The 9,083-nt window shown below is 46.6% G+C and overlaps 1 protein-coding gene across 5 annotated transcripts in view; it reads right to left on the minus strand.

Moving 5' to 3' along the window:
- Window positions 1-5,470, minus strand: part of Kras (KRAS proto-oncogene, GTPase) — a 33,359-nt gene extending 27,889 nt beyond the window's left edge. The window contains exons 1-2 of one of the 5 annotated variants that reach the window (XM_039107023.2): window positions 5,010-5,449; window positions 1,917-2,038 (exon numbers count right to left, since the gene is read on the minus strand). In XM_039107023.2, the coding sequence (XP_038962951.1) occupies window positions 1,917-2,027 (111 nt within the window). In that variant the 5' untranslated portion in view covers window positions 2,028-2,038; window positions 5,010-5,449. Of the gene's footprint in view, window positions 1-1,916; window positions 2,039-4,438; window positions 4,589-5,009 lie in introns of those variants that run through there. The other 4 variants (XM_063285523.1, XM_039107022.2, XM_017592443.3 and 1 more) reach the window with 4 other exon arrangements.
- Window positions 5,471-9,083: the final 3,613 nt, after the last annotated feature.

Here is a 9,083-nt window from a genome sequence, read left to right on the forward strand (position 1 = left end):
CAAAGTTCACATGTTATCAGTGCTCCTCAGAGTCAAGTCTTCTGGGTGGTAGGAACCACAACCAGGGTAAGAAATTTAAATGTATAGCCTTTTTTCCTGCCTTCCTTATACACAATAGATTGTTAGCTGTATATTACATTTTAGCAAATGTGAGCTAACGGCTTCTTAAGTTCTATTTTACCAGGCTCCTACAGTTCTGATCTCATGCTGTATATATTCACAATGCTTTTTGACGTAACAGGAGACAGCACAATGGAACACATTTTCAAGGAAAATGGAGGTTACTTCTGCTGAAAGCATCTTCCAAATTCCAGGAAAATTTCCCCATTTCACATGCATTCTATTAAAACTTCCTTTTACATTTGATTTAAATGGTTGAATATATCAAGTAACTTTGTATTTAGAATACCAGTCAAAATGGGTAAGCTTTTTGATCTTCCTCAAAGAAAAAAGGAGAACTACATACAGCAACTCAACTGACCTGTCAAAGTAAATGTATGAAGAATAGTTAGTACACAGGAGCTCTGCTTCACTGAGGTAACTCTTTTAACTTGGAAAGCAAACAAGAGTCATTTTTATGTTGAAGAACAACCTTTTTAGAGAGCGGTATACTACTACTAAAAAATTACTTGACACTTCCTAACAACTATTTAATCAACCTTCAATGTTCTAATGCTTCAAGAAGTAACAGAGACTCATCCGGGCCCTGTGACTTACTTGAGATTTCATAGCCATAGATTCCGAAGCACTACAAAATTCTTCAGAAGTCGTTTTTTTTCTTCTTTTTAAATTAGTACATGAAGTAAGGATATAGCTTAGTGAGTATAGGATTGCCTAGCAGGCCAAAGGACTTGGGTTCAACCCCCCCAGCACAGCCTAGAATGAGCATGGAGGCACACAGGCCTATAATGCAGCCCTGTCACTCAGGGGTGGAAGCTAGATAGCTAGATGATCAGGACTGCATGCTAGGTCTCAGCTACCTGAAGGAAGACCCATCTTGGGGTGCATTAGAACCTATCTAAGAAGATTGGGATATTACACATGTAGTACAGGAATTAACAAGCACTGTTGAAGAACAGCCCTTCCTGCTAGTCTTGGAGATTAACTAAAGTCTTCTTTGGTCTGGAAAACTTGAATCTATTGACAGCAACAGGATATACTACCTGATTTTTCAAGCTCTCTTTCAGGTTTTAATTCTATTATTCAACAGTTGGCCTTTAGTTAGTTAAGATTCTATGAAATGAAAAAAGTCTGACAATAATTTAAAGATCTTACTCATCAAACCATATTAAGCTTAAAAAAACTTAACCATCAAGTGATTCTATTTTTCTAATATGATCAAATTTTATCACCACATCAACATTCCAAGAAATCCAGAACAATAAAATATTTTCAAAAAATAACTTTGAAGGTACACGGTGGCACACATGTTCAATCTTAGCATTTGGGCAGCAGAGGCAGGTAGATGGATCTCTGTGAGTTCAGAGCTAGTCCAGTCTACATTAGTGAGTTCTAGACAGCCAGCACTACATAGTAAGACCCTGTCTAAAAGACACCAAACAACAGCAACAACAACACAATAACAAACAAACCCATAAAACAACAATAACAAACCTTCCAAGAGCAGATCAAATGCAAAGCTTTATTCTTAACTTTCACAAAATCATAAAATTATATTTATCAAAATGCAAATACAAGACACAGTTGGCATCTTGGACCTTATTCTCTGTGACATGTTCTCAAAAGAAGTGGGGTTCCTTGCACCGATGGTTCCCTATTACTCAGTTTAAAGCCTTGGAACTTAAGGACATCATATATAATTTTCTAACAAACATAAAAATAAGAGATATCTTTTTCAAACAAAGGATGACTGCCACCCTTTACAAATTGTACATAGAATATAAAGCAGCATTTACCTCTATCGTAGGATCATATTCATCCACAAAGTGATTCTGAATTAGCTGTATCGTCAAGGCACTCTTGCCTACGCCACCAGCTCCAACTACCACAAGTTTATACTCAGTCATTTTCAGCAGGCCTTATAATAAAAATAATAAAATATAACTAAATTAGAACATGTTCCACACAAGATTATCAAGTACTTTATCAGTATGTTAACACTCACCTTTGTCTGTAAAACTCTAAGGCATTCTGAATTCAGTGACTGCAGTTGTACAGAGTAACCCTTATATGACTGACAACTCCCTCATCAACACTTAATAGACCAGTCCTTTCATCTTCTATCATTAGCTTGTTTGATCTGAACAGCCAGACTACTCTTGTAGCAGCGAATGGCTCTCAAAGGAATGTATCATGGCTTCACTCAGTACAAGGACCCTGCACCATACTCTATACCCTGTGGCCACACCCGCAGGAGCTTGTTGACAGCTAGCTCAACACCTACCCTTGCAGTACTCATTGTTGGCTGGGCAGTAAAAGTTAGAAGTTAGAGAGCCTAAGAGCATCTTTGCCAACTGTCGCAGAAAACAGTTTTAAAGCCGTCAGTTCTGCAGTGATAGGCAACCAAATAGGAAGCTGGTGTTAAAACTGAATTGTTGTGGGGAAAGAAACATTTAGGCAATGAAGCAAATAAAGATATTTGGTAACATTTTAATCTATAAACTATCTGTGGGGAATGGAATTAACTATTTGGTGTAAGATCAGATGAATTATAACAAACATAATCCTTTGAGTACTAAAAACTACCTTAGTACCTCTGTACAAGAAAATAAAATTGAATACAATTCAGAATTAAAGACTTTTTTGGCAAGAAGAAAAATGTGAAGGAATGTAGAGATTCTCAGTAACCCCTGCGACTTGTGCCTTGTTTATAATACGCTGCACTCCCACCAGGTGCACTAAGCACCGGCAATTTATACAGTTAACAACCCCAGGTAGAACAGTTACTTTCTAGTCTGCTACTCCAAACAAAACTTTGAAATAAATATATTCACTTTATCTCCTTCCCCTTGATACCATATATTATTACAAATAAAGAGACACATGGATGAAAAGAATAGCATTAAAGTGACAACTTATTATACAGTAAGTAGTTCCAGGTCAGTGTAAGTATATATAGCGTAAACAAACACAAAATACAGTCTACTTATTGATGACCAAGAACTGTTCACACTGGTACCAAGAGGGGAAAATGCAGTTTGTTTTTCCAACTCCCTGTAGTCCTCACCCTGGGCCTGAAGCCCTCAGGAACAATACCACAAGGTCAGAAAACCATTGTCATCACACCTTCATCCAACTCCGGCCCTACTTCGCCCCACCTATCCTTTCTTGCTGCTTGTCAGGAGCCATCCGGTGAGCCATTAGTAACCTAACTTACCTGTGTGTCTTCAAGTTTTATAACAAATGTGGACCATGGCAAATGGGATAGATGAAAAGAATCACAAGGAAATGTGACCTTTGCCCCTCCCTCCTACAAACAGTGTGGCTAGTTTACAAGAGCAATTTTGGGTCCCTAAAACTTTGTGTGGTAGGGAACAGGATAAGGAGGTTAGAACTATTTTTACAGCAATTGCTTTTTAGCCTTCTTACTATTACAAGGACAATTGGTTCTCTAGGCCCTGTAATCACAATAAAGAGAATACAGATGCAGATGAGATGTAGATATGAAAGAATACAGTTATCTCCTATGAAGACACAATTAAACAGATTGCTAATGGGTAAAAAAATGCTACTTTAATTCTTTGTTCTAGAAAAAGTTTATTTTTTTCATTAAAAATGCATTCATGTTACCAACAGGCATTTTACTTCTAGTTCTAAATAAACTGGAAAAAATTGTTACTTCTAATATAGTAAATACTGGCAGGCCCTCCCAAAGGATTTTTGAGACCCTCAATAATTTGTTTGTAGGTATAAAGGAGTCCTACAGACTGAAATGTTGGTTAATTTAGGGTGTACTGTGGACAGATATTGAATCACTTAAAACCAAGGATGCTTGTGAATGACTACAGTTTCAAATTAAATGTACTGATACTGTAGCATATCTGATGTCTATTGTCTATCACATGAAGGGTCAGCAATCTGCCCCTGGTCGAAGAGTGACACCAGTCACTTGGTGGGAATTCCGAAGTGACTATTAGGAGCTGACTTTTTCAACATTTCTTCTCAGATGATTTTTTTTCCGCAACAAACAGCTCGCCATTCTGCTTTTAAGTCCTCGCCTTGATGATAACCAAGCTTTAACAAGGCTGGCTGGGGACTTGGGCTGCCTGAGAGGATTTCAATGGTCCGCCCGAATGCTACAATGAACTCTGGAGCCTGGAAGGGGCAAGGGACAAACCGCAGGACTGAAGGGAGAGGACAGCAGGCGATTCAAACTTGACGCCGTGAGGCGAGCTGCCGGCGCTCCACTCGGGGACAGCCCCCTGCCTCGGCTCTAGCCGTTCGTCCCCCTGTGTCTTCACGACACAAAGCCACTCACTCAGACTTGCCGCATTAACTTTTCCTGCTTCCGTGCGGGTCGCTCGCGGGCTTTCCGCGCAGGGCGTGGGCCACCTGTTCTGCCAGCACCATCCCTACCTCCACCTCCTCCTTTGTGGCCGCGGCAATGTCACAGCCCTTACAGGCGTGGGGGAGGGGAGCGGTCGCGAACTCGGCGGCGGACGCCTTTCCCCCCCCGAGAACCGCGACGCCCTCTGGCTACCGGGTCCGAACACCTCCCGCCGCGACCTCCCCGGAGACCCGCAGCCCGGCCAGCCAGGGAAAGCGGCGTCCCCGAACAGCCCGCGAGCCCGACAAGTTGAGCCGGGCGCGGGGCGCCCAGCGCGGATGCCGGGTGCAGCCGAGGCCGGGAGCGGAGGCCGGACGAGCGCGGAGGGCCGGCCGCGGCCCAGAGCAGGAAGGAAAGCCGCCCGGTCCGCGAAACGGCGGCGGCCGGACCTCGGCGCCCCGCGCCCGCCGCCCCGAGCCGGCTTCATTCAGTGCCGCGGCCCCGCCCGGCCGCGCCGAGCTCCGCACCGGGCAGCGGCCCAGGAGCGCCGCCCGCGCCCTACCTCTCTCCGCTCCGCGGAGCCGCCGCGCCTCAGGCTCCCGCCGCCGCCTTCAGGCCGGCGCCGCGCTCGCTCCGGGTCCGAAATGGCGCGGGAGCGGGACTCCGGGCCGAGCAGCCGCCGCCACCGCCTTCCCCAGCCGTCTCAGCCGCCGCCACAGCGCTGCCGCCTCAGCCGCCTCAGCCGCCGCGGCCGCCGCCTGCCGAATCGAGCCCGGAGCGCGCGATGAGCCCGGCAGGCGGGCGGGCGGCCGCTGAGCTAGCCTATCGATGCGCTCGGAGCTCCGCACCGCCTCGGCCGCGCGCGCGGGAGGGAGCGGCCGCAGCGCTGTGAGAAAAGAGCGAGGGCGGGAAGCGGCGACCAGGACGGGCCTGGGCGGGGGCGCGCGAGGGTGGTGCCGAGAGGGCGGCGGCCCACGCGGACCCCCGACCCGGGGCTTGCGCTTCCGATCGCCCCGCCTCGCGGCTCGCACGCGGCCGCCCGCCCAGCTGCTCCACAGGGCGCGCGCGGCGCCGCCGCCGGGGGCGGACCCCAGCCGCTGCCCTCACGGTCCCTTTGCCCGGGCGGTCTGAAGCCTGCAGCCTCCCAACCCGGACCTCTTCTTTTTGTTTTGAGACGGGGGTCTCTCTGTGTAGACCAGGCTGGCCTTCTGCCCAGATGCCACAAGGAGAGCTGGTTTGTAGGAAGTGAGTGCCCTTGCTCCACTGGACAGATCTGAGGAGACCTCTCAGGACGCGAGGTAGAAGACATCCATTCATCAGTTACCACCGCAGAGTTAAACGGGGAAGCAGATAAACGTGCATTCCTGTAGACCGCGCTGATACCCCTTCTAGAAAATTCCATCAATTGAGGCCTGGAGAGAGCCAAGGCCCCCGCCCAAAAGACAGCCCACCCACCCGCCACTGTCTGTCCTCACAGCCACATCATCAACCACCCATGAAACTGTTACCCTAGCTCTCTGAAGTGATGTCACTCTGTGTACACCCTCACCTCTCCCTCCCAGCACCAGGTGGGAGGCCCAGGAAACAGGAGGGAGACAGGGAAAGAAAGAACGTGCCTACTCTGTGTCAAGTAACTGCTAAATGTTTTGCACATGGCGTATTTAATTATCACAACACCCCCGTGAGGTAGAATCATCATCGCCACTATTTTACAGATGAAGGAAGAGATTTACGGGAAGGGAGAGATGGCGTCCACATTCACACTGCTAAGGCTGAAGGATCCTAACAGTATCTCAGTCTGCCTTGAGCTCCCGCAGGGCTCACATTCCAAGTGACGAAAAAGCAAAATTCTAAGATTCTGTGCTGTCCTTGACTACTTGCTACCTTATCTTCTGCCCTTTCTCAAGTTCCACCTTGGGTTTTCACCTTGACTCGTGGCTGCTCTGTGAATGGAGAGGTCGGCTTCTTCTTCTGAGACTGTTCTTAAAACTGTCTCTAGCTACCAATGCCCAGAGCCTCCTATATCATAGGCTTTACGTCTTGTTTAAATGTCTTGCTTCTTAAGTGAGAGCTTCCTTAAAGAACGTCTTTGGTACTGCAACCTCCCCTCAGTCCCTGAACACTACTCTTGGATTTCTCCAAGACATTCACCACTATTTAATGTCTTAGTATTTCATTTTTATTTTCTCTGGATTCTGTTTGTTTGTTTTGAGAGGATCTGTATGTAAAACCAAGCTGGCCTCACACTCATGGAGCTCCACCTGCCTCTTCCTCCTGACTGCTGGATGAAAGGCTAGGAGGGTACTATACCTGGCTCTCTTGATTTTCCCCAACAAAGAATAAATGCTGTGAGAGCAAGGATTCTGGCTTGTTTTGTTGACTGCTAAAGTTCTGGTGCCTATAACAGTCTCGACACAAATGAGACACCAGGGAAAGACATGAAATGTGGAGCGAACCCTCTTTAGGAACCCTGAGACTAAATCCTTGCTTAGAGTCCTTTAAACCCGTCAGTGTCTGCCTTCATCATCTTATGCAATCGGCTTTTACACTCACCAAGGTCACCTTCTGATGAACCATGTGCTAGGGTGACTGGAAAACTGCTGCATAACAAGTTCTTTGGATTTGTTAAATTAATTTGTGCTTATTTGAACGTTGTTTTGTACCAAATCACAGATTATTCTGTACTACTTTTAAGTCCACCATAAGCATCGCTCTCTCCCTCACAGCTGCTAATGCAGTGTCCTCTGCGATCGGTACTCTGCTAACCATAAAGGGACTGCAGCGCTCTGTGGAGCATGTCCACGCTGATTATAAAAATTCTGGCAGCAGCCGAAATCTAGTCCGTTCACAGGGTCTCAGTTACCATCTTGGCTCATGGCTCCCAAAATGAGTTCCTGTTCTAGTTTCTTCCTGTGACTTCAAGAAAACTCTGGCAACTTAGGAGGGGAAGAGTTTATTTGGCTTACACTTCCAGGTCACAGGCCATCACTGAGAGATGTCCGAGCCAGACCTCAGGCAGGAGCTTGAAGCAGAAACTGTGGAGGAACACTGCTTGCTGGCTCACTCCCAGGCTGATGCTCGGCTAGGTAGAGCCAAGGACCACCTGCCTAGGAATGATGTTGCCCATGGTGGGCTGGATCATTCTTAGTCAGTTAACAATCAAGGAAATTCCCACCTTCCCCAACGGCAGACATATCCACTTCCCCCGTCTGATCTGGGTAATCCCTCAGTGCAGTCTTGCCTCTCAGACAACTCTAGGCTGTTCCAAACTGACAACTGAAGCTAAGTAGGACAGTTCCTTCTGTTGGTCCCGTGAACCCCGCTTCCCAGCTTCACCTCACAGAGCCTGTTTCCTTTCATTCCCACAGTGATTCTTACATAAGCTGTGCCAGGCCTTTCTATCATCCACATCCTGGTGCTCTCCCAGGATCTTCCCTTTGTTTTGTTAACACTACAGGGTCCAAGGCGGGAGGTGGGAGGGTTGGATTTTCCATAGCTCCAGAATCATCTGCCATGCTTACATAATTCAAATTCTTAGCATCACCCCCCTCCAAAAAAAAAAAAAAAAAAACAGGTATGCCATACAGTTGGTGTATGGTAGATCAGAAATCTTTTAACAAATCCAAAGATCGCACCCTGGCAGTAAGCACACTGACACTCAGTTCTTGACAGCTGTCCTTTCTACATCTATCTTCTGGGGAGGCTTTTCCTCCAGCCTCGTGGTTGTACTACAGAATCTACCTGTCGACCTGTTTCCGCAGACTTCCTGAGAACATGACACAGGCAGGCACTGGGATCGCGATAGGAAAGGGAGAAGGATAAAACGAGCAAAAATGGAACTCAGGGCTTGCTGCAAGCTTACTGGGGTTTCTGCCCACTTTTGTCAGGCTTTCCCGGAAAGTTAGTGCACATGCACATACACACAGCCTGTTGATCTGTCTTCTGAGGACCAACTGATCCCTTTCTCTCTGGAGCATCCTCTTCTGCAGATAGAATCAAAACCAGAAGGAAAAAAAAAGTCACAAACAACAAAACAGGAGTATGGTGTGTTTCTTGGGACTTTGGAAGGTATGAAATGCTAGATCACTGCACCACAAATGTTAGAAATTTATTCTAAATAAGAACATCTGAGGGAATATTATCAGCTAGGTTCCTCTTAATCCCAGTGACTGAAGGGGAGATTATGAGAGTAAGGCAAGCCTGGACTACATAGACCCTATATCCAAAAAAAAAAAAAAAAAAAAAAAAAAATTAAGGAAAAATCATGTCTTCGACCAGAAAATGATTGTTCAGAAACAACTGTGCCTTTTGTGGTTTTATGGTGAGAACTAGCGCCTCACCCATCCTTCATGAGGAGGTATCTATTCCCTGAACTCCAGTTATTCTAGCCATGAACCAGCCTGTGTGGGCTTCTTCACACCATCTCTTGTGTTGCTGTCTAGGCTTCTGGTGTCCACTATGACACATTCACAGCGATCTGGAGAGGATATGACTATACTGGGTCTGTCCCTCACTGAGCAATAAGAAGAGACTGTGTGGGGCTGTTTTTCTGATGGGTATCTGGCCATCTTTATATCTAATTAAAAGACTGCTAACCTTCTTTTGTGCTCCAATACGAGTCCAGACATTTGTGGCC

Source organism: Rattus norvegicus, chromosome 4, assembly GCF_036323735.1.
Source record: "Rattus norvegicus strain BN/NHsdMcwi chromosome 4, GRCr8, whole genome shotgun sequence".
Classification (NCBI taxonomy): domain Eukaryota; kingdom Metazoa; phylum Chordata; class Mammalia; order Rodentia; family Muridae; genus Rattus; species Rattus norvegicus.